The sequence below is a fragment of the Schistocerca piceifrons genome, chromosome 1, assembly GCF_021461385.2.
Source record: "Schistocerca piceifrons isolate TAMUIC-IGC-003096 chromosome 1, iqSchPice1.1, whole genome shotgun sequence".
Classification (NCBI taxonomy): domain Eukaryota; kingdom Metazoa; phylum Arthropoda; class Insecta; order Orthoptera; family Acrididae; genus Schistocerca; species Schistocerca piceifrons.
The window spans coordinates 164,941,133-164,967,107 of record NC_060138.1 but is presented as its reverse complement, the minus strand read 5'-3'; the positions used below and the strand labels follow the sequence as shown (position 1 = coordinate 164,967,107).

At 39.6% G+C, this 25,975-nt stretch overlaps 1 protein-coding gene across 3 annotated transcripts in view; it reads right to left on the bottom strand.

The window, feature by feature from the left end:
• LOC124785202 (organic cation transporter protein-like) overlaps positions 1-25,975 on the bottom strand; it is a 332,709-nt gene that overhangs the window by 15,953 nt on the left and 290,781 nt on the right. For all 3 annotated transcript variants that reach the window (XM_047254162.1, XM_047254160.1, XM_047254163.1), the window contains 3 exons: positions 25,522-25,676; positions 24,934-25,102; positions 12,832-13,071 (listed from right to left, as the gene is read on the bottom strand). In XM_047254162.1, the coding sequence (XP_047110118.1) occupies positions 12,832-13,071; positions 24,934-25,102; positions 25,522-25,676 (564 nt within the window). The remainder of the gene's footprint in view (positions 1-12,831; positions 13,072-24,933; positions 25,103-25,521; positions 25,677-25,975) is intronic.

The following is a 25,975-nucleotide window of genomic DNA, read 5'->3' as shown; positions in this document are numbered from 1 at the left end:
TAATGTTCTGTGCTGTAGTGCCAGTGGGTGTTGTAACTGACGTGCTCTTGTTCTTTCTTCATTATACCAGTACCTTGCTGAGGGTAATGGAAAGGTTCTTACCTCAAAATGAGGCAATAAATAGCAAAATAAATGTCAAAATTAACATTCAAACAATCGATACTCCCAAGTCGGAACATCAACAATATAAGGAAAAGGTAGATTGCTTCTTACCAAGAATATGAAATGTTAAGTTGTTGACAGGAGCAACAAAAAGACACTCACTCACTAGCTTTCAGCCAACGACTTCATCAGAAAACGAAATGCACACACAGTCATTCTCACGCGCAAGCACCGTCACACACATATGACTGCCATCTCTGGCAACTCGAACCAGATGTGTGCATGAGATGTACTTTCTTGTGTGAATGAATGTGTATGTGTTTCCTATTCCCAAGAGGATTTTGGCTGAAAGCTAATGTGTAAGTCACAAAGAAATTACAGACGTTGGCTATGAGTGGGCTTTGATTTATGTCAAAGAGAAAACTAGAAAATTTGTACTGGACTGAGATTCTAACCCAGATCTCCTGCATCATCCAGGCACAGTGGTCATTGCAACTGCATAGACCACTCTAGCAACTTATTCACATGTTACTAATGTACCAGGTGCAGAAGTATGAAACAAGAATTTGGTTGCAATAATTAAACATCTGTTGTTTGAAACTGATAAACAATATTTTATTCAAAATAATCTACATTGCTATTTACACATTTCTCCCACCTCTCTGGCACACTATGAATGCCACACCTAAAACAGTTCTTCTTTTGAAGCGAACCAGGCAGCGAGCCATTTTTGTAATTTTCATATGGATTGAAGCATTGTTCAGTGAGAGCTTGTTCCAGTGATGCAAACAGATAATAATTGGATGGAACCACATCTGGAGAATAAGCTGCAGACCATAGTATTTCCCAACAACACCTCAATTGTTTCCCTGACCGGTTTTGTTGTGTGTGATGCGGCACTATCATGGAGCACTATGACTTTGTGTTGCCTTTTTCCATATTCCAGTCATTTTTCATATAATACTCAATTTAAATCAATCATTTGCTGTTGGTAGCGATCAGCGTTAAGGTTTCAGCAGCTTCTTCTGATCTCATCAAACATAGAGCATTGTCTTCTTTCCAAAGTGATTTGGTCGTGAGTGGATGTTGATGGTTTTCCTGGATTCACTCGTGATTTATGATGTTCAGGATTCTCAAAATATATCCATTTTTCATCACCTGTCGCTATTTGATGGAGAAATGACTTTTTTTGTATCTGGTGAGTGGTCTTTTGATTTGCTTGTTGTTCTTCATTCAGTTCATGCGGAACCCATTTTCCCACTTTTTGCATGTTTCCCATAGCTTTCAACTGAAGAGAAACAGCTTTCTGCATCACATTCAATTGTTCCCTGAGTTTCTGTTGAGTTTGACTACCATCTTCATCCAATAATGCCTGCAATACATTGTCTTCAAACGTGTTCTGTGGTTTCCCGCGCTCATCATTTCCCATGTCAAAATCACCACTTAAAATTTTTTTAACCACTCGAAACATTGTGTTTTCCAAAGAGAATGATCGCCAGAAGCATCGACAAGCATTCAATGTGATTCTGCAGCACTGTTCTTCAAATGATAACAGAAAACCAATGCTGCTCGCAAATCGTACTTCATAGGCACAAAACTCAACATGCTTACAGGTTTGAAACAGATACCAATGTATGGAACTTCGGGTTACTGTGTGTTGACGTTCATCGTCAGCCATTATGGGAAGCACATGGGGCTGCAGATGTGGTCTCACAGGCCCTACACAGATGGCTAGCACGATCTATAGGGAAATTCTGGTTTAATACTTCTGCATCTAGGAGTTTTCCTTGCTCATTACTCGCAGCATTTAGCCAATTTCCATAAGAGTTCAAGCCTGGTGTGCACCTGCACTGAACAGATCATTGACCATCCTCATCTTAATTATATATCCAGGGTGTTACAAAAAGGTACAGCCAAATTTTCAGGAAACATTCCTCACACACAAAGAAAGAAAATATGTTATGTGGACACGTGTCCGGAAACGCTTACTTTCCATGTTAGAGCTCATTTTATTACTTCTCTTCAAATCACATTAATCATGGAATGGAAACACACAGCAACAGAATGTACCAGCGTGACTTCAAACACTTTGTTACAGGAAATGTTCAAAATGTCCTCCGTTAGCGAGTATACATGCATCCACCCTTCGTCGCATGGAATCCCTGATGCAGCCCTGGAGAATGGTGTATTGTATCACAGCCGTCCACAATACAAGCATGAAGAGTCTCTACATTTGGTACTGGGGTTGCGGAGACAAGAGCTTTCAAATGCCCCCATAAATGAAAGTCAAGAGGGTTGAGGTCAGGAGAGCGTGGAGGCCATGGAATTGGTCCGCCTCTATCAATCCATCGGTCACCGAATCTGTTGTTGAGAAGCGTACGAACACTTTGACTGAAATGTGCAGGAGCTCCATCGTGCATGAACCACATGTTGTGTCATACTTGTAAAGGCACATGTTCTAGCAGCACAGGTAGAGCATCCCATATGAAATCATGATAACATTCTCCATCGAGCGTAGGTGGAAGAACATGGGGTCCAATCAAGACATCACCAACAATGCCTGCCCAAACGTTCACAGAAAATCTGTGTTGATGATGCAATTGCACAATTGCATGCGGATTCTCGTCAGCCCACACATGTTGATTGTGAAAATTTACAATTTGATCACGTTGGAATGAAGCCTCATCCGTAAAGAGAACATTTGCACTGAAATGAGGATTGACACATTGTTGGATGAACCATTCGCAGAAGTGTACCCTTGGAGGCCAATCAGCTGCTGATAGTGCCTGCACACGTTGTACATGGTACGGAAACAACTGGTTCTCCCATAGCATTCTCCGTACTGTGACGTGGTCAACGTTACCTTGTACAGCAGCAACGTCTCTGACGCTGACATTAGGGTTATCGTCAACTGCACGAAGAATTGCCTCGTCCATTGCAGGTGTCCTCGTCGTTCTAGGTCTTCCCCAGTCGCGAGTCATAGGCTGGAATGTTCCGTGCTCCCTAAGACGCCGATCAATTGCTTCGAACGTCTTCCTGTCACGACACCTTCATTCTGGAAATCTGTCTCGATACACCGCCCCACGGCTATTGCCCCGTGCTAATCCATACATCAAATGGGCATCTGCCAACTCCACATTTGTAAACATTGCACTGACTGTAAAATCACGTTCGTGATGAACACTAACCTGTTGATGCTACGTACTGATGTGCTTGATGCTAGTACTGTAGAGCAATGAGTCGCACGTCAACACAAGCACCGAAGTCAACATTACCTTCCTTCAATTGGGCCAACTGGTGGTGAATCGAGGAAGTACAATACATACTGACGAAACTAAAATGAGCTCTAACATGGAAATTAAGCATTTCCGGACACATGTCCACATAACATCTTTTCTTTATTTGTCTGTGAGGAATGTTTCCTGAAAGTTTGGCCGTCCCTTTTTGTAACACCCTGTATGTGATGTCTGTTCTTTCAGACATGTCCAAAGAACAGACACCACACATATATAATGTGTAACTATCTTTTTGTTGTGTCTGTCTGCAACTTAAAGTGTCATCTTTATGGTAAGTAACAATCTATCTTTTCCTTATATTGTTACAATTAACATTCACTTTCATGATTAATTTTATTGTGACACATTTTGCAGCTACATGATGCACCTCTTTTTTTGTTTGTTGTGGCATTAATTTAACACGGAGAGAACGAGGCATCTTGGGAGCAGACTTCCAACCAAAAATCCTTCCTCACGTACCTAAAAGCCTTGAAACTGTTAGTGTGTTCAGTGGTCACTCAATTCAAAGATAATTTATATTTGATTCATCCTTATAATATGACTCAAATGTACTTCAGCAAACCTCTCATTCACATTTCTTGACACAACTGAAGGACAAACCAACATCTAATAACTCCATCACACTTGTTATTTAAAAACATCAACTAAAAGTTGTTAATTGTGAGAACTCAGCATTTGGTGCTTTATTTTGGTACTATAGCTGTCTAGATCTATCATATTTATCTAAGATATGCATAAATTTTTAATTTTTTCAGTTCTTTTTTTAGAACTTGTAATGAAAAGGATTTGTTAGCCAGTAAATTAACTTAAGGATTTGACACAAATAACAGAAATATTTCTTAATTAAAGTTATTCTCACACACTGAAGTCCTTATCACAATTTAAACGTACTTATACTCTAAGAAGACTCCCAGAAAGGTGGCTGATGGGAGTGACTGAACTGACACAAAATGAATAATGTGGACCAATACTGACTGCTTTTTGCTGCACCAGCTTACGCCAGCAGAAAACATTGTCTTTAATGCATCTAACATGTCAATATGTCCAATGGTTTCAAACACAGTTACATATGAGATTTCATCAACTGTTAATGACCTGTGCCACTTCAGCTTTCATAAAAGCAGATACATTAAAAACACTGTTGCCTGCTAAGAAGTGCAATATCAACATCAAAATTAATTAAATTTTTATCTATGTCCAGAGACACATTTTCAGAGATAGAGGACAGTTAGACAGTTTTTAGGCAATCACTGATGGAATTCTGTGCTTCACTTTTTAACTGATGTTCAGCTTTCTCTGTCTGCTTCCTTCTGCATCAGAGTGAACTGCACAATGCTGTCATTGCACTGTATGGCTATTTTATTGTATGTGAATTCTGGACTAAGGCTATACAGATCAGGAGCACAGATACTGACATAAGTACATTGTATAGTGCACCCTACCAGAGACACTATTAAAAAATAAGGTACATTATATTTTTATGTAAATCATTTATAGGTACTCCGTATCTGAATGCCCTCACAATTCCTGTTTTAAATTTTAGGAGAAAATTCTACATATTTATACGTGGCTTCCACCTATAAATAATGATATGGGAGTAAGACTTCTCAGCATGTAACAATGTCAAATATTCATTTCAACCAAGTCACATTTTATTATTGATAGAGCCATTTTAGCAATCTTTGGCAAGACTCAAAATTGTTATATTTATATAGCTCCAAGAATATTTAAAGAATTCATTTCAGTAACATCTCTTCAAATAATTATTTCAGCAATCATATCTTTTAAGTAATTATTATTAAAATTGTATTTATTGCTTTCATTTTTTATTTACATAGACACCACATTTGGTAACTGTGACAGTACTTGATTATTGTCTACTAATCCATGTATTGTTTTCATTTTCATGTATAAAATCTTGATTCGAACCATACCAAGGGGATGGAGAGATACCAGGACAGAAGGAAACAAATCCCAACATTCCACATGACAGATTCTGTTGATTTTTAAAAAAACTTTCTTTTTATCACTGGTGACTTTTCTGTACAGAGTATAAGTACTAAATTTTTCAAAATTTTTCGATGTGCAGAACTTCTTTCAGAAAGACAACCTCATCATTGCTGTTTAATCATAGCACAAGTAATAGTGGCATTCCTTTGCACCAAGATTTTAACAGACAAAGTGCACCTAGTCTACAATGTTTTACAGCTGGACATCATTACATGGTATTTGTGCAACAGTGGGAATATTTCTTAGAAGGGTAAGATATATTTGTGTATTAGTGTAGCTAGATAATTAATTAACTTACACAATTTAATTTTTCTAATTACTATTTGTAAGGGAGACTGATTTTCATGATCAGCAATCAGTTATGAATCCCACTAGTCAGATTGGCAATTCTAAGAAAACTCTTAACACCTGACAGTAGTGAAGGATATTGTTCTACAAATGCATAGACATACTAAATTACAATTAATAATGTAAATTAAAGAAACTGCAGATGCTCAGAACAAATCACCCATGGTACAAAGGAACTTAGTTACGCATATTAATGAAATTGCATGTGGAAAAAAAGGGCACTGAATGGTTCAGTCATTACCAGCAGTCAACAAAAGAAGAACAGCCAGCTGGCTGCAAGAAAAAGAAGTGAAACCTGATCAGACAACAGAAAATAAATTATCCCACTGTAAACAAGAACAGCAAGCATGAGGCAGGTCTGCACTCTGTGCATTCATGGAGGAAACTGACAAATGCACCAGCAAAATTATTTCCACACAACTTAAACACACAGAAAGAATGCACAAACTAAGAGCCCAAACCTTAACACTGGAAGTTGGTAATGTAAAATATTCCGTCACCTGGCAGATCAAAGAATGAGTGAATCTGTGGTAAAAGACGTTCCCACAATAAAAAATGATGTGCTCCCTGCCGCCGTTGGATAAGCAGCTGAGCAGCAAGTCGTATACTCCTAGCTCACTCATTTGTTACATAGTTTAATTCTTAATTTCTTTGCGTGTTTTTGGTTCTTGCATTGTTTAATTCATAAATTTCGAGCGTATTATAGTATTTGAGAGTGTAGCATCGTGTTTTAGTACCTGAATAGTGTAATTTCGCTTAGTCTCCTTCCGCCGCCGAGCAGTGTCAGCAGTGCGCAAGTAGCAGCATTACGGCATTTACTAGGCAATCTTGTATTTTAATAACCGTTTAAATTTTGTCGATTTGTTTGCGCTCTCTGTAGATTAGTTCAGACGTTCTTAGCAAAACAGTTTTTAGCATGGATAGGGACTGCAATTGCTGTGTTCGGATGCAGGCTGAGTTGGCATCCCTTCGCTCCCAGCTTCAGGCAGTGTTGGCTTCGGTCACACAGCTTGAGGCTGTTGCCAATGGGCATCACTGTGGGGGTCGGGATGGGGGTTTGTCGGGGACGGCCAGCTCGTCCCACACATCCCCTGATCGGACTACGACTGTGGTTGCCCGGGATACTGCCCGCATTGAGGCTGATCCCTCACCTGTGGTAGAGTGGGAGGTCGTTTCAAGGTGTGGCAGGGGGCGAAAGACATTCCGGAGGGCTGAACGGAAAGCCTCTCCAGTTTGTCTGACGAACCGGTTTCAGGCTCTGTCTCAGGCTGATACTGATCTTCGGCCTGACATGGCTGCTTGTCCTGTTCCAGAGGTTGCCCCTCAGTCTGCAAGATCCGGGCAGTCGCAGAGGGTGGGCTTACTGGTAGTTGGGAGCTCCAACGTCAGGCGCGTAATGGGGCCCCTTAGGGAAATGGCAGCAAGAGAGGGGAAGAAAACCTATGTGCACTCCGTGTGCATACCGGGGGGAGTCATTCCAGATGTGGAAAGGGTCCTTCCGGATGCCATGAAGGGTACAGGGTGCACCCATCTGCAGGTGGTCGCTCATGTCGGCACCAATGATGTGTGTCGCTATGGATCGGAGGAAATCCTCTCTGGCTTCCGGCGGCTATCTGATTTGGTGAAGACTGCCAGTCTCGCTAGCGGGATGAAAGCAGAGCTCACCATCTGCAGCATCGTCGACAGGACTGACTGCGGACCTTTGGTACAGAGCCGAGTGGAGGGTCTGAATCAGAGGCTGAGACGGTTCTGCGACCGTGTGGGCTGCAGATTCCTCGACTTGCGCCATAGGGTGGTGGGGTTTCGGGTTCCGCTGGATAGGTCAGGAGTCCACTACACGCAACAAGCGGCTACACGGGTAGCAGGGGTTGTGTGGCGTGGGCTGGGCGGTTTTTTAGGTTAGATGGCCTTGGGCAAGCACAGAAAGGGCAACAGCCTCAACGGGTGCGGGGCAAAGACAGGACATGCGGGGACCAAGCAGCAATCGGTATTGTAATTGTCAACTGTCGAAGCTGCGTTGGTAAAGTACCGGAACTTCAAGCGCTGATAGAAAGCACCGAAGCTGAAATCGTTATAGGTACAGAAAGCTGGCTTAAGCCAGAGATAAATTCTGCCGAAATTTTTACAAAGGTACAGACGGTGTTTAGAAAGGATAGATTGCATGCAACCGGTGGTGGAGTGTTCATCGCTGTTAGTAGTAGTTTATCCTGTAGTGAAGTAGAAGTGGATAGTTCCTGTGAATTATTATGGGTGGAGGTTACACTAAACAACCGAACTAGGTTAATAATTGGCTCCTTTTACCGACCTCCCGACTCAGCAGCATTAGTGGCAGAACAACTGAGAGAAAATTTGGAATACATTTCACATAAATTTTCTCAGCATGTTATAGTCTTAGGTGGAGATTTCAATTTACCAGATATAGACTGGGACACTCAGATGTTTAGGACGGGTGGTAGGGACAGAGCATCGAGTGACATTATACTGAGTGCACTATCCGAAAATTACCTCGAGCAATTAAACAGAGAACCGACTCGTGGAGATAACATATTGGACCTACTGATAACAAACAGACCCGAACTTTTCGAATCTGTATGTACAGAACAGGGAATCAGTGATCATAAGGCCGTTGCAGCATCCCTGAATATGGAAGTTAATAGGAATATAAAAAAAGGGCGGAAGGTTTATCTGTTTAGCAAGAGTAATAGAAGGCAGATTTCAGACTACCTAACAGATCAAAACGAAAATTTCTGTTCCGACACTGACAATGTTGAGTGTTTATGGAAAAAGTTCAAGGCAATCGTAAAATGCGTTTTAGACAGGTACGTGCCGAGTAAAACTGTGAGGGACGGGAAAAACCCACCGTGGTACAACAACAAAGTTAGGAAACTACTGCGAAAGCAAAGAGAGCTCCACTCCAAGTTTAAACGCAGCCAGAACCTCTCAGACAAACTGAAGCTAAACGATGTCAAAGTTAGCGTAAGGAGGGCTATGCGTGAAGCGTTCATTGAATTCGAAAGTAAAATTCTATGTACCGACTTGACAGAAAATCCTAGGAAGTTCTGGTCTTACGTTAAATCAGTAAGTGGCTCGAAACAGCATATCCAGACACTACGGGATGATGATGGCATTGAAACAGAGGATGACACGTGTAAAGCTGAAATACTAAACACCTTTTTCCAAAGCTGTTTCACAGAGGAAGACCGCACTGCAGTTCCTTCTCTAAATCCTCGCACAAACGAAAAAATGGCTGACATCGAAATAAGTGTCCAAGGAATAGAAAAGAAACTGGAATCACTCAATAGAGGAAAGTCCACTGGACCTGACGGAATACCAGTTCGATTCTACACAGAGTACGCGAAAGAACTTGCCCCCCTTCTAACAGCCGTGTACCGCAAGTCTCTAGAGGAACGGAGGGTTCCAAATGATTGGAAAAGAGCACAGATAGTCCCAGTCTTCAAGAAGGGTCGTCGAGCAGATGCGCAAAACTATAGACCTATATCTCTTACGTCGATCTCTTGTAGAATTTTAGAACATGTTTTTTGCTCGCGTATCATGTCATTTCTGGAAACCCAGAATCTACTATGTAGGAATCAACATGGATTCCGGAAACAGCGATCGTGTGAGACCCAACTCGCCTTATTTGTTCATGAGACCCAGAAAATATTAGATACAGGCTCCCAGGTAGATTCTATTTTTCTTGACTTCCGGAAGGCGTTCGATACAGTTCCGCACTGTCGCCTGATAAACAAAGTAAGAGCCTACGGAATATCAGACCAGCTGTGTGGCTGGATTGAAGAGTTTTTAGCAAACAGAACACAGCATGTTGTTATCAATGGAGAGACGTCTACAGACGTTAAAGTAACCTCTGGCGTGCCACAGGGGAGTGTTATGGGACCATTGCTTTTCACAATATATATAAATGACTTAGTAGATAGTGTCGGAAGTTCCATGCGGCTTTTCGCGGATGATGCTGTAGTATACAGAGAAGTTGCTGCATTAGAAAATTGTAGCGAAATACAGGAAGATCTGCAGCGGATAGGCACTTGGTGCAGGGAGTGGCAACTGACCCTTAACATAGACAAATGTAATGTATTGCGAATACATAGAAAGAAGGATCCTTTATTGTATGATTATATGATAGCGGAACAAACACTGGTAGCAGTTACTTCTGTAAAATATCTGGGAGTATGCGTACGGAACGATTTGAAGTGGAATGATCATATAAAACTAATTGTTGGTAAGGCGGGTACCAGGTTGAGATTCATTGGGAGAGTGCTTAGAAAATGTAGTCCATCAACAAAGGAGGTGGCTTACAAAACACTCGTTCGACCTATACTTGAGTATTGCTCATCAGTGTGGGATCCGTACCAGGTCGGTTTGACGGAGGAGATAGAGAAGATCCAAAGAAGAGCGGCGCGTTTCGTCACTGGGTTATTTGGTAACCGTGATAGCGTTACGGAGATGTTTAATAAACTCAAGTGGCAGACTCTGCAAGAGAGGCGCTCTGCATCGCGGTGTAGCTTGCTCGCCAGGTTTCGAGAGGGTGCGTTTCTGGATGAGGTATCGAATATATTGCTTCCCCCTACTTATACTTCCCGAGGAGATCACGAATGTAAAATTAGAGAGATTAGAGCGCGCACGGAGGCTTTCAGACAGTCGTTCTTCCCGCGAACCATACGCGACTGGAACAGGAAAGGGAGGTAATGACAGTGGCACGTAAAGTGCCCTCCGCCACACACCGTTGGGTGGCTTGCGGAGTATCAATGTAGATGTAGATGTAGATGAACAAAATTAATTAGCTGACAGAGAGTGACAGCTCATCTATTATTTCAGCAAACAATTTGCCTGGCCCACTGGTACTTCTACACTGTACACTGGGCCAAGCACAGAGCTACAGTCTAATGTTGCTACTAATACTCAGTACAGATTACCCTTCTCATTGCCAGCACAAAGTTACAGGGAAATATGATTCCTCGTACGCAGTTTAGTGTGTTTATGCCTGAAAACAAATCCATTCACCTCATGACATTCATTCAGTCATTTAGTGAAATATTTTGAAACCCCCAATTCATCTCATCTCAGATACAGTTTACAAAATATATTTTTGCTTGTACCTCCTGGAATATTGTAAGAGAATGGTCATCAGATATTTTTATTTATTTATTTTATCTGATTTGCTTAGGGTCATTAGGCCCTCTCTTATACTGGACCAGAGTTTCATATATACAGTACCTTTTTAACATCATAGTTACCAAAGAAATAGCAATTTTAATATGACTAATAGTGTTAAAATGATCTGAGTGCTATAGTGCCAATGCAAATAAATAATACTGACTATGAACTAATAAAATTAATACTGACAGTACTTTACTACTGCAGCCACAAATGATAATGATGATGATGATGATGATGATGATGATGATAATAATAATAATAGTGGCAGATAAAAAAAGAATTTACAGGCGTACAAAATTCACAGATGCTTTCTGATATAGCAAATCCTGGGGAAAGGAAATTTAAAGAGACTGCACCAGATTTCAGTTCACTTTCAGACTGAAAACCAATTATCGAAACAAAACATACCCTTGTGGCTGGGATGGATGGATGTGTGTGTGTGTGTGTGAGTGTGTGTGTGAGTGTGTTTAGCAATCCAGCTGGTTACACTAAGTAATTATACGACTTGCTACAGTGTTGCAGCCTTTGTGTAACATCTTTTATTTTGCCTGTAGGGCAGTTTTGTGATGATAAATATTGAGAATGTGTACCTATTTTTCTAACTAGATACTCAAATGTACACTGTAGATTACACCACTTACTACATTCCGAGTTACAATGCGTAACGTCTTCATTTTGTCTGCATGACAAATAATTTTATACGAATACAATAATTCATTGTGAAGTAACTTTTGCTGTTTCAATTCATTAAACAAGAGTTACTAGCATTCTATAGGGAACTCAATGTATTGTGTTTATGTTGAAGTTCTACATGAATAACAAATGTGATTCTTGTAGTCCTTAGAGGCATTGTAATATCAACACACACAAAAAATTAATTAAACTTGTATCTATGTCCAGAGACACATTTTCAGAGATAGAGGACAGAAACAGTTTCTATGCAGTCACTGATGGAATTATGTTCTACACTTTTCTTGATCAATTTTCAGCTTTTTCTCTCTGCTTCCTTCTTCTTCTGGCAGACACATCAGAACAAACTGCACAATATTCACCACTGCTCTATACAGCTGTTTTATTATGGATAATTTTAGATTAAGGCTATAGTGTTAGGTCAGGAGCACAGGTACTGATGCAAACACATTGTATGGTGCACTATACCTGACAAGCTGATAAAACGAAGTTGAGTTGCATTAAAATTGAGAAATGTACAGCAATCAGTCACTAATAATCTGTTTACTGCATAAATGTAATAAACAGATTATTGGCAAGTGACTGCTTTGTGTTTCTCAATTTTAATAAACACAGTCATCGTGCGCACCTGTTCCATATAGAATCAAACCAGGTAAATTTTATTTTCTGATTAATTCATTTATAGTCACTTCTTATCTGAGTGCACTCATTATTCCTGTCTTTTAAATGTTTAAGGGCAAAGTCTACATATTTACAATTGTGTGGCTGTCCACACATAAATACCAATGTGGAGACAGTCATCTAAACAGGTAATATTGTCAATTATTCATCTCCATGAAGTCACATCTTATTGTTGAGAGAGCCATTTTAGCAATCTTTGGTGAGACTGGGAACTGTTATGTCTATTATCTTCAAGGATATTCAAACAATTCATTCAAATAATGTCTCTTTAAATAATTACATCAACAAGCAAGCCTTTCAATTAATTGTTATTGTATTTACCTATTTTTTTATTAAGAGAGATGATACAATATGCTGGCAGTGACCAGAAAGCAATCAATAATTGGTAATGGCATTTGATTGGTACTGATACAGCTACTCCATCAGTGACCTCTTCTTGCAGTCCTCGTATAGTACCAGACACCACTGATAAGCAGTTACATTCATCGTCTTACTTGAAAATGATCTGCCAAAATTATATAGAACTTACCACTGGAAAAATATATTTAATGATTTCTTCCTTAAATTGCTGTTCCTCATTAGATCCAGCAGAGATGGCTTTTGAACAGCAGCTGCAGTCCGTGCCTGAATTCTCTCTTCTTCTAGTAGTTTGTCCAGCACATCATCTGGAACATCTGCTTTATTCTCCTTGGCTACCTTGAGAATCAAGTGCTTGGCTTCATCAGTTTTGCCTTTTGTGAGTAACCATCTTACTGATTCTGGTATGAACCTTAAAAATTAATTTATAAATATAAAGTACCTAATTTCTGAAACATTATAAAAATAGAAATTTTTAATTGCTATTCTTCAAATATTTATCAATATTTTGACAAAATTTTTAAATATTGAGTAATAGAAGAATGGTAGCAGGATAGTATAACCAGAAAATTATGTTTATTTTTAATAGTCATTTTTTCACTAGTTATTAAGTTTCTAATTGGTATGAATACAAGACAGTACATGGTATACAAGCAGAACAAAACTGGCCTGTCATTAATCACAGTTAAGTTGCCAGTATACATTGCAGAAGCAATTTTATAATGGCTGTGTCCCTGCAGTGTACTTTCACTACTTCAACTTCTTCAAGAGTTCCTTCTCATGGTGCAGTCTATAGGGATAACATGTTAAGTGAATGAAAAAATAAAGTTTTAAATATGCTCCTCCACTATTTCTGTCTCATTCTGTGGTTTTATTTTAATGCACAATTCACACATAAACACACATTCATGTGCATGTGTACACACACCTATGTCCCTATATTGTGCCGGTTGGACAAACAATGCCAGTGCTGCATTTCGGCAGGTGGATTAGGTTGTGGTGGGTATTGTGTCAGGTAGGGTGGATAGAAGTGAGAGGCAAGGAGAGGGATTCGGATTGGGTGGCTGTGGCTCAGAGGGAGACAGCGAGTTTGCTGGCTAAGAATGCAGGTGGGAGGGGTGGCAAGTACATGGGCTAAGCTTGTGATGCATAGTTGTCAGAGCTGGTAGAGAGTGATGCATATTGAAGGTAATGTGGGATAGGAATTGGGAGGGAATGTCAGGGGGGTTGAAGAGGAGAGGATGAGGGAACAGTTGTTTACCATAGATTTGAGGCTGGACAGTTACAGAAGCGAAGGGATAGTTCCCATCTGGGGAGTACAGGGAAGGATCCACAGGGTCCAGATTGCGAAGCAGCCATCAACATGTTGTGCCACCCAGTAGCACAACAAACTTCTGAGCACATCACACCTCCCAGTGGCACAACATGCAGCTGAGCACAATAGGCTCAATTTAAACAGCTGCTTCACAACTTGGGCCATATGGATCCTTTCCTCCATCACCAGCTTCTCTGAACTACACAGATGTAAGTTATCCTTGAGGCGCACGCCAGCACACACCAGTGTGCAGCATGTGTGTGTGTGTGTGTGTGTGTGTGTGTGTGTGTGTGTGTGTGTTTCTTAACCTCAAAAAAGTATTACTCTGAAAGTTAACAAATTTTCTTGTTTTTGGTTGTGCCTACTGATGACTCAACATTTCTGCTTTTCAGTGAGTTGTCCCCTTTAAATCAAAAGTATTCACTTTTCTACGAGTGTCATTCTGTAAGTCATGGCAACTATGGTATATTCTGAAGTACAGCAACAGCATGAGGATTCCAAGACGTGCACTGAACCAGTACGTCAGTGTGTATCTGAATGCCAACATAAAACAGGGTTCCTGTACTGTAGGTTGTGGTAAAAGGTTGAAATGGTGCACATGCTTTGGAACTCTATGTAAACTTATTACATATGAGTTCAAATGGATCATAAATGAATCAACATCAACTACTGTGCTTCATAATAGTCTCCTAGTGCATACAAACATTTCCAAAAATGTGGAAAGCACTGAATGCAACTGCCCTTGCCATTAATGAGTGCCACCTGTCACCGAGATGCCCTGAGGACATTCCCCTGTTTGCAAAGCCCCTCCCATGCAGTGGTTTCCTCTGTTGTGGAATGTGGTCAGAATCACATGGACTGGAGTCTGGTGAACTAGGTAGGTGGGGGAGCATCCATCTGGTAGCATTGCCAGTCTCACATTGAATGTTTCTGGCACTGGTACCGAGCCATCCTCACATGTGGTTGCAAACAGTTGGTTGAGTTTGGTAATGTCTGCCATGGTCTTTTGAATGTATTTACTGCAATTATGGCGACAATGCGTTTACCCGATACATCATAATCACCGTGATTTGTGGAATGACACTCATATTTTTACCATTACTGTGTTTTCATCTTAACTCCTCTCAAAAAACACCATGGTCCCCTCTGAAAGATACGGAGCTAATATACTTTTTTTGTATGTCAAACAAACTTTGAAATTTGGCACCATTAAGAGGGTTAATATTTAAAATCATTATAGGTATGATTATTATTAGTCATCACAGGAGTTTGATGAGCAATATGTGCACAACATTTATACAGTTTTGGATATAATCATTTTTACTTACAGAAATATTATGGGCTGCAATTCAAATTTTCACTGATTATCATAATCAAGAATCAAATTCTGAGGAGGCAGTATCATAATCTGTCTTTCTTGGAGGGCCACACTCATACAGAATTTTTTGAAAAAAATTTTTGTCATTTGACTGTTAATTGTCATGATTTTGGCTTTGTATCCATTCTCAACTGCATGCTGAAATGTTAAAAATGTCTGACCTGTCTGGGACATGTTGTTGTTGTTGTGGTCTTCAGTCCTGAGACTGGTCTGATGCAGCTCTCCATGCTGTGCAAGCTTCTTCATCTCCCAGTACCTACTGCAGCATACATCCTTCTGATTCTGCTTAATGTATTCAACTCTTGGTCTCCCTCTACGATTTTTACCCTCCACACTGCCCTCCAATAATAAATTGGTGATTCCTCGATGTCTCAGAACATGTCCTACCAACTGATCCCTTCTTCTAGTCAAGTTGTGCCACAAGCTCCTCTTCTCCCCAATTCTATTCAATACCTCCTCATTAGTTATGTGATCTACCCATCTAATCTTCAGCATTCTTCTGTAGCACCACATTTCTAAAGCTTCTATTCTCTTCTTGTCTAAACAATTTATTGTCCATGTTTCAATTCCATACATGGCTACACTCCATACAAAGACTTTCAGGAACGACTTCCTGACATTTAAATCTATACTCGATGTTAACAAATTTTTCTTCTTCAGAAACGCTTTCTTTGCCATTGCCAGTCTACATTTTATATCCTCTCTACTTCGACCATCGTCAGTTATTTTGCTCCCCAAATAGCAAAACTCCTTTACTACATTAAGTGTCTCATTTCCTAATCTAATTCCCTCAGCATCACCCAATGTCATTTGACTAGATTCCATTACCCTCGTTTGATGTTCATGTTATACCCTCCTTTCAAGACACTGTCCATTCCGTTCAGCTGCTCTTCCAAGTCCATTGCTGTCTCTGACAGAATTACAATGTCATTGGTGAACTTCAAAGTTTTTATTTCTTCTCCATGGATTTTAATTTAATACCTACTCCGAACTTTTCTTTTGTTTCCTTTATTGCTTGCTCAATATACAGATTGAATAACATCGGGGATAGGCTACAACCCTGTCTCACTCCCTTCCCAACCACTGCTTCCCTTTCATACCCCTCGACTCTTATAACTGCCATCTGGTTTCTGTACAAATTGTAAATAGCCTTTCGCTCCCCGTATTTTACCCCTGCCACCTTCAGAATTTGAAAGAGAGTATTCCAATCAACATTGTCAAAAGCTTTCTCTAAGCCTACAAATGCTAGAAACGTAGGTTTGCCTTTCCTTAATCTTTCTTCTAAGATAAATCGTAGGGTCAGTATTGCCTCATGTGTTCCAACATTTCCACGGAATCCAAAATGATCTTCACTGAGGTCGGCTTCTATCAGTTTTCCCATTTGTCTGTAAAGAATTCGAGTTAGTATTTTGCAGCTGTGACTTATTAAACAGATAGTTCGGTAATTTTCACATCTGTCAACACCTGCTTTCTTTGGGATTGGAATTATTATATTCTTCTTGAAGTCTGAGGGTATTTTGCCTGTCTCATACATCTTGCTTACCAGATGGTAGAGTTTTGTCAGGACTGGCTCTCCCCAGGCTGTTAGTAGTTCTAATGGAATGTTGTCTACTCCGGGGGCCTTGTTTTGACTCAGGTCTTTCAGTGCTCTGTCAAACTCTTCACGCAGTATCGTATATCCCATTCCATCTTCATCTACATCCTCTTCCATTTCCATAATATTGTCCTCAAGTACATCGCCCTTGTATAGAGCCTCTATATACTCCTTCCACCTTTCTACTTTCCCTTCTTTGCTTAGAACTGTGTTTCCATCTGAGCTCTTGTTATTCATGCAAGTGGTTCTCCTTTCTCCAAAGGTCTCTTTAATTTTCCTGTAGGCAGTATCTATCTTACCCCTAGCGAGATAAGCCTCTACATCCTTACATTTGTCCTCTACCCATCTCTGCTTAGCCATTTTGCACTTCCTGTCGATCTCATTTTTGAGACGTGTGTATTCCTTTTTGCCTGCTTCATTTACTGCATTTTTATATTTTCTCCTTTCATCAATTAAATTCAATATTTCTTCTGTTACCCAAGGGTTTCTACTAGCCCTTGTCTTTTTACCTATTTGATCCTCTGCTGCCTTTACTATTTCATCCCTCAAAGCTACCCATTCTTCTTCTACTGTATTTCTTTCCCCCATTCCTGTCAATTGTTCCCTTAGGCTCTCCCTGAAACTCTGTACAACCTCTGGGTCTTTCAGTTTATCCAGGTTTCATCTCGTTAAATTCCCACCTATGTCTGTGACATAAAAAAAAAAAAAAAAAAAAAAAAAAAAAAAAAAAAAAAAAAAAAAAAAAAACATATTTCTGTTCTTACAGACCAGTTGTATTACAGGATACAAGTACATTTCGAAGATACATAATATAGCTGTCATTGTATAAAATGAGAAACATTAACATACAGTATGGCATATTTAATAGCTAATATATTCTTGTGACCAACATTCATCACTTTTGTTCATGGACAGAAGAGATAAATGCAGGTCACAGGAATATAGTAGCTGTTAAATACATTACACTCTCTGTTAATGTTTCTCATTGTTCACAATCAAACAATGGAAACTCCGGGTAGGAACACCAACAATGTAGGAAAAGACAGATTGTTACTTACCATAAAGAAGACGCTGAAGTTGTAGACAGGAACATTTAAAAGACACGTACATAAAGCTTTCGGCCACAGCCTTTATCAGTAAAAGAGAGACATACACACCATTCACACACACAAGCAAACACACCTCATGCACACACAACCACCAACTCCTGCACCTCAGTCCGGAAATCTCGAGAGGCTGGAGTTGGTGGTCATGTGTGCATGTGAAGTGTGCTTGCTTGTGTGTGTGTGTGTGTGTGTGTGTGTGTGTGTGTGTGAATGGCATGTGTCTCTCTTTTATTGATGAAGGCTGTGTCCAAAAGCTTTAGGTAAGTGTCTTCTACTTGTGCCTGTCTGCAACTTTATGTGTCTTCCTTACAGTAAGTAGCAAATCTGTCATTTCCTACATTGTGATATTCATTGTGCACAATGTCAGCAACATTATGTATCTTTGATATGTACTCATATCCCGTAATATGACAACTAGTCTATGGCAACTAGTCTAAAAGGCCGGAAATTTGTTTTTTTGGTGATGACGTGTCCCAGGCAGATCAGACATTTTTACCATTTCAAAATGCACTTGGTAATGGCTACAAATCTGAAATCATGGTTGTGTAAAATAAATAAACAATTAACAGTCAAATGGTGGAAATTTCTTTAAAAAGAATAGTAGTATCATAAGCTTCAGGAAGAATCTCAATACTGAGGAAGTAGTACTTGCACATAACGCACACTACAACATATGCTGGCAATGGTAAAAGTGAACAAAATGGGCCAAATACCAATCGGTAGTGCCCAAAGTAAAAATATAGATCACAACAGAGAGAGAGGAAGAGAGCATGTTTGTTAGAAATGTTTTACATGTAGCACAAGCACAGGTGTTATCACATGAGAAATATCTGATGCTGATGCATTTGTTAATCAATCATTTAAGACCAAGTTACTAACTCACTGATCCTATCTGACCCTGTTGTAATAGTTTCATGCATAATCTGTGATCTCCTCGAGAATTTTTGATGACATGAGACAGTTGTTGTGGTGCTGGCTCTAATAATTGGGAGCTCCACTTCCTCCTCTAGATATTTTCTCAATTTTCATACAATGCATTACCATGAGGGAACTTCAAAAAGTAAGTTACACATTATTTTGGCAGGCTAAGTAATTTTTATTGAATGCTGCAGTACATTTCAAAGTGACACAGATGCATGATACTATCTTTCAACATAGTTATCAAGTGCCTGTAAACAATGGCCACTGTTGTTGTGGTCTTCAGTCCTGAGACTGGTTTGATGCAGCTCTTCATGCTACTCTATCCTGTGCGAGCTTCTTTATCTCCCAGCACTTACTGCAACCTACATCCTTCTGAATCTGCTTAGTGTATTCATCTCTTGGTCTCCCTCTACGATTTTCCCTCCACGCTGCCCTCCAACGCTAAATTTGTGATCCCTTGATGCCTCAGAGCATGCCCTACCAACTGGTCCCTTCTTCTTGTCAAGTTGTGCCACAAACTCATCTTCTACCCAATTCTATTCAATACCTCCTCATTAGTTACGTGAACTACCCATCTAATCTTCAGTATTCTTCTGTGCACCACATTTAGAAAGCTTCTATTCTCTTCTTGTCCAAACTATTTATCATCCATGTTTCACTTCCATACATGGCTACACTCCATACAAATACTTTAAGAAATGACTTCCTGACACTTAAATCTATACTCGATGTTAACAAATTTCTCTTCTTCAGAAACGCTTTCCTTGCCATTGCCAGTCTACATTTTATATCCTCTCTACTTCGGCCATCATCAGTTATTTTGCTCCCCAAATAGCAAAACTCCTTTACTACTTTAAGTGTCTCATTTCCTAATCTAATTCCCACAGCATCACCCGACTTAATTCGACTACATTCCATTATCCTCGTTTTGCTTTTGTTGATGTTCATCTTATATCCTCCTTGCAAGACACAGTAAATTCTGTTCAACTGCTCTTCCAAGTCCTTTGCTGTCTCTGACAGAATTACAATGTCATCAGCGAACCTCAAAGTTTTTATTTCTTCTCCATGGATTTTAATACCTACTCCGAACTATTCTTTTGTTTCCTTTACTGCTTGCTCAATATACAGATTGAATAACATCGGGGACAGGCTACAACCCTGTCTCACTCCCTTCCCAACCGCTGCTTCCCTTTCATGCCCCTCAACTCTTATAACTGCCATCTGGTTTCTTTACAAATTGTAAATAGCCTTTCGCTCCCTGTATTTTACCCCTGCCACCTTCAGAATTTGAAAGAGAGTGTTCCAATCAACATTGTCAAAAGCTTTCTCTAAGTCCACAAATGCTAGAAATGTAGGTTTGCCTTTCCTTAATGTAGCTTCTAAGATGAATTGTAGGGTCAGTATTGCCTCACGTGTTCCAACATTTCTACGGAATCCAAACTGATCTTCACCGAGGTCGGCTTCCATCAGTTTTTCCATTCGTCTGTAAAGAATTCGCGTTAGTATTTTGCAGCTGTGACTTATTAAACTGATAGTTCGGTAATTTTCACATCTGTCAACACCTGCTTTCTTTGGGATTGGAATTATTATATTCTTCTTGAAGTCTGAAGGTATTTCGCCTGTCTCATACATCTTGCTCACCAGACGGTAGAGTTTTGTCAGGACTGGCTCTCCCAAGGCCATCAGTAGTTCCAATGGAATGTTGTCTACTCCCGGGGCCTTGTTTCGACTCAGGTCTTTCAGTGCTCTGTCAAACTCTTCACGCAGTATCGTATATCCCATTCCATCTTCATCTACATCCTCTTCCATTTCCATAATATCGTCCTCAAGTACATCGCCCTTGTATAGACCCTCTATATACTCCATCCACCTTTCTGCTTTCCCTTCTTTGCTTAGAACTGGGTTTCCATCTAAGCTCTTGATATTCATACAAGTGGTTCTCTTTTCTCCAAAGGTCTCTTTAATTTTCCTGTAGGCTGTATCTATCTTACCCCTAGTGAGATAAGCCTCTACATCCTTACATTTGTCCTCTAGCCATCCCTGCTTAGCCATTTTGCACTTCCTGTGGATCTCATTTTTGAGACGTTTATATTCCTTTTTGCCTGCTTCATTTACTGCATTTTTATATTTTCTCCTTTCATCAATTAAATTCAATATTTCTTCTGTTACCCAAGGATTTCTACTAGCCCTTGTCTTTTTACCTACTTGATCCTCTGCTGCCTTCACTATTTCATCCCTCAGAGCTCCCCATTCTTCTTCTACTGTATTTCTTTCCCCCATTCCTGTCAATTGTTCCCTTATGCTCTCCCTGAAACTCTGTACAACCTCTGGTTTAGTCAGTTTATCCAGGTCTCATCCCCTTAAATTCCCACCTTTTTTCAGTTTCTTCAATTTTAATCTACAGTTCATAACCAATAGATTGTGGTCAGAGTCCACATCTGCCCCTGGAAATGTCTTACAATTTAAAACTTGGTTCCTAAATCTCTGTCTTACCATTATATAATCTATCTGATACCTTCTAGTATCTCCAGGATTCTTCCATGTATACAACCTTCTTTTATGATTCTTGAATCAAGTGTTAGCTATGATTAAGTTATGCTGTGTGCAAAATTCTACCAGATTGCTTCCTCTTTCATTTTTCTCCCCCAATCCATATTCACCCACTATGTTTCCTTCTCTCCCTTTTCCTACTCTCGAATTCCAGTCACCCATGACTATTAAATTTTTGTTTCCCTTCACTACCTGAATAATTTCTTTTATCTCAACATACATTTCATCAATTTCTTCATCTGCAGAGCTAGTTGGCATATAAACTTGTACTACTGTAGTAGGCATGGGCTTCGTGTCTATCTTGGCCATAATAATGTGTTCACTATGCTGTTGGTAGTAGCTTACCCACACTACTATTGTTTTATTCATTATTAAACCTACTCCTGCATTACCCCTATTTGATTTTGTATTTATAACCCTGTATTCATCTGACCAAAAGTCTTGTTCCTCCTGCCACCGAACTTCACTAATTCCCACAATATCTAACTTCAACCTATCCATTTCCCTTTTTAAATTTTGTAACCTAACTGCCCAATTAAAGGACCTGACATTCCACGCTCCGATCCGTAGAACGCCAATTTTTGTTTCTCCTGATAATGACGTCCTCCTGAGTAGTCCCCGCCCGGAGATCCGAATGGGGGACTATTTTACCTCCGGAATATTTTACTCAAGAGGACACCATCATCATTTAATCATACAGTAAAGCTGCATGCCCTCGGGAAAAATTACGGCTGTAGTTTCCCCTTGCTTTCAGCCATTCGCAGTACCAGCACAGCAAGGCCGTTTTGGTTAGTGTTGCAAGGCCAGATCAGTCAATCATCCAGACTGTTGCCCCTGCAACTTCTGAAAAGGCAGCTGCCCTCTTCAGGAACCACACATTTGTCTGGCCTCTCAACAGATACCCCTCCGTTGTGGTTACACCTACGGTACGGCCATCTGTATTGCTGAGGCACGCAAGCCTCCCCACCAATGGCAATGTCCATGGTTCATCGGGGTAGGCCCTCAGCATCACCCGACTTAATTCGACTACATTTCATGATCCTCGTTTTGCTTTTGTTGATGTTCATCTTATACCCTCCTTTCAAGACAATGTCCATTCCGTTCAACTGCTCTTCCAAGTCCTTTGCTGTCTGTGACAGAATTACAATGTCATTAGCGAACCTCAAAGTTTTTATTTCTTCTCCATGAATTTTAATGCCTACTCCAAATTTTTCTTTCATTTCCTTTACTGCTTGCTCAATATACGGATTGAATAACATCGGGGATAGGCTACAACCCTGTCTCACTCCTTCCCCAACCACTGCTTCCCTTTCATGCCCCTCAACTCTTATAACTGCCATCTGGTTTCTGTACAAATTGTAAATAGCCTTTCGCCCCCTGTATTTTACCCCTGCCACCTTCAGAATTTGAAAGAGAGTGTTCCAATCAACATTGTCAAAAGCTTTCTCTAAGTCTACAAATGCTAGAAACATAGGTTTGCCTTTCCTTAATCTTTCTTCTAAGATAAATCGTAGGGTCAGTATTGCCTCACGTGTTCCAACATTTCTACGGAATCCAAACTGATCTTCACTGAGGTCGGCTTCTATCAGTTTTTCCATTCGTCTGTAAAGAATTCGAGTTAGTATTTTGCAGCTGTGACTTATTAAACTGATAGTTCGGTAATTTTCACATCTGTCAACACCTGCTTTCTTTGGAATTGGAATTATTATATTCTTCTTGAAGTCTGAGGGTATTTTGCCTGTCTCATACATCTTGCTCACCAGATGGTAGAGTTATGTCAGGACTGGCTCTCCCAAGGCCGTCACTATGTTTTACCAATCTTTCAATTTCTCAGTGTTATAAATTTGCTCCTTAGTCACAGAGCCATTTGAGAACTGCAGTGTCAATATCTTCATTATTGAAAAATTTGTGACTGCTGCAAATCAGTTCCTCAATTGCCTGGACAGTCATCTATGGTCGATGGCCTTCCCTGGCGAGCAACATCACCCACTTCTATGCAGCTTCAGTTAGAACATTGTCTTCTACTTTGGGGTACATTTTCCAGTTGTTGTGCCACTACACTGCACACTATGATGCACTTGTCATCCATACCACAAGAGAACTGTCTGCAGGAGACGTAGAGCACATCTTTTCTTCTGACATTGTACCATTCTTGTTGTGGTGTGTGCGACATGTGTAACTTATTTTTTAAAGTGCCCTTGTAACGTGAAAAAATTTTTGTGTTACATTTCCTCTATTTGTTTCGCACCAGTAGATTCATAACATTAAACTCACAGGAAATTTTCTTCTAGCTGAAACAGTTACTGACCAATTTACAGTATATAACTATGTTGCATAGTACAATTTTTCAAATGAAAAGTGACAAACAAATTTAATACATCACAGACAGTGCATAAAAAAACTGTAATTACTGACTGTAGGTTTTGCTTAAAAATCATTGGTAGTGATATTGCTGTGGCAAGAATAGAATATCGCTTCAAGGCATATAACATTATTCCCCTAAACAAAATGTTTTAAGCAAGACTCTTTTCAGTTTGTTGAGACATATTTCAAGTCTGACCTGTATAGCAACTAGGGCTTTAAGTTTTTTTTATTTTTTTAATTAACAGAAGAACTTTCTGAGCTTCCCTATCTAAATCGTAGGGGGAGACCAAGAGATGAATACACTAAGCAGATTCAGAAGGATGTAGGTTGCAGTAGGTACTGGGAGATGAAGAAGCTTGCACAGGATAGAGTAGCATGGAGAGCTGCATCAAACCAGTCTCAGGACTGAAGACCACAACAACAACAACCTATCTAAGACATCAATGATCACAGAAAGCTTCTATGCAGAAGCATTACATCAAATTATGGATGATGGAACTGGAACTTTCATACCATAATATTACACAAGATGTTATTATCAAATGAGAATTAAAATGAATGAAAGTCCAAATGACCACATTAGCTGTTTATTGTAGCCCATTCAAAGGCACAAGACAGGTTTCGCACCTTAACAAATGTTTTGGAAAGTTAATTTAACAGACAGCATTTGACAACACCTATACAGAATAGCATTTGTGGTGCAGGTTTTTTTTAAAAAGAAACCATTCATGATTTTTACTATACTAAGATTGTAGCTCTTTTATACAGAAATGCATCGAAGTATTCACCTTTACAATGCGAAACAGGTCCTAGGTCTTTGAATGGACTATAACAAACAGCTGATGTGGTCATATGGACATTCATTAATTTTAGTTCTAATCTGAAAATAACACCTTGTGTAGTGTTATGGTACGAAAGCTCTGATTTCATCAATCATGTATTATTTTAGGTCTGGTTGCATCACCTACAGAGCATTCTGTCAATGGGCTCTACTTGGTCAAAATCACTGAGGAGCATAAAACATAACACTGTATTTATTTCCTTACCACCAGTAGGATAGGAAAAGCACTCCAGGAACAGAAAATGCTATCTGCAAAATTCTCCATTCTTTTATAAAGTAAGCAAAGAATGCAGTCAGCAAGTAACCAATTGTACCAAATACTTGGCACAACACACCAGCAACCATTCTTTTGCTTGGACCAACCATTTCCATTGCTGAAAAATGAGGTAACTGCATTGATTTCAGTAACATGAATTTAAAAAAAAAAAGTTATTCAAAATCTTCCATAAGTCAAGTAATATAATAGCTCCCATTATTTAGTGTAATACAACAATATTAAGACTATATGGTATACTGGAAATAGATAATGTACAGCAAATGGGGGTTTAAATATATCTAAGAAAAATGATATTAAAAGTTAACTTCAGTTAGAGAAAAATAGAAAAGGTCGATACTTCCCAACTGGTAACATACAAAGGTATAATTATACTCAACCTTCCCATCTCTTGTTTCAAATTAAGGATTCTTGGTTCTATTAAACTATCTTTTTTGTCTATATCTGAGTGTGTGCTACCATTTGATATGTGAAATTTGTGTGAAATATTCTTGTAGTTTAGCTAACACTTATGCTTACCTATAACATAGGCTACTAAAAACACTCCAGAAGTAGTAGCACCAATCAACATTCTAGCTGCAACAAATGATGAATAATTTGGCAGAACTGCAGCTCCTATTCCACCAATTACCTGGAGGACGAGGGAGAGGAAGAAAATTGGTCTCCGCCCAAATCTGCAATGTTCATTAAAAAAATAAATAAAATAAAAACTTTAAAAAATCCATTTTAAGTGGTCATTTTGTGACACAAGTAATAAAATTATCAAAACTGTAATTTTTTGTGTTGGGCATGTTCTGTGGTTGCTTATATTTCTTAAAATGTGTGTGTGTGTTGGAAGAACATGCACAGTTCTGGCAACAATGGGGGAAAGGAATATAACATAGCACTTCATTAGGTACTATTCTCATATTTACCTGGAGCTATCTTACACAACAATGAAGAACTCAGATTCCTGAACCAGTCCTCCCAGTTA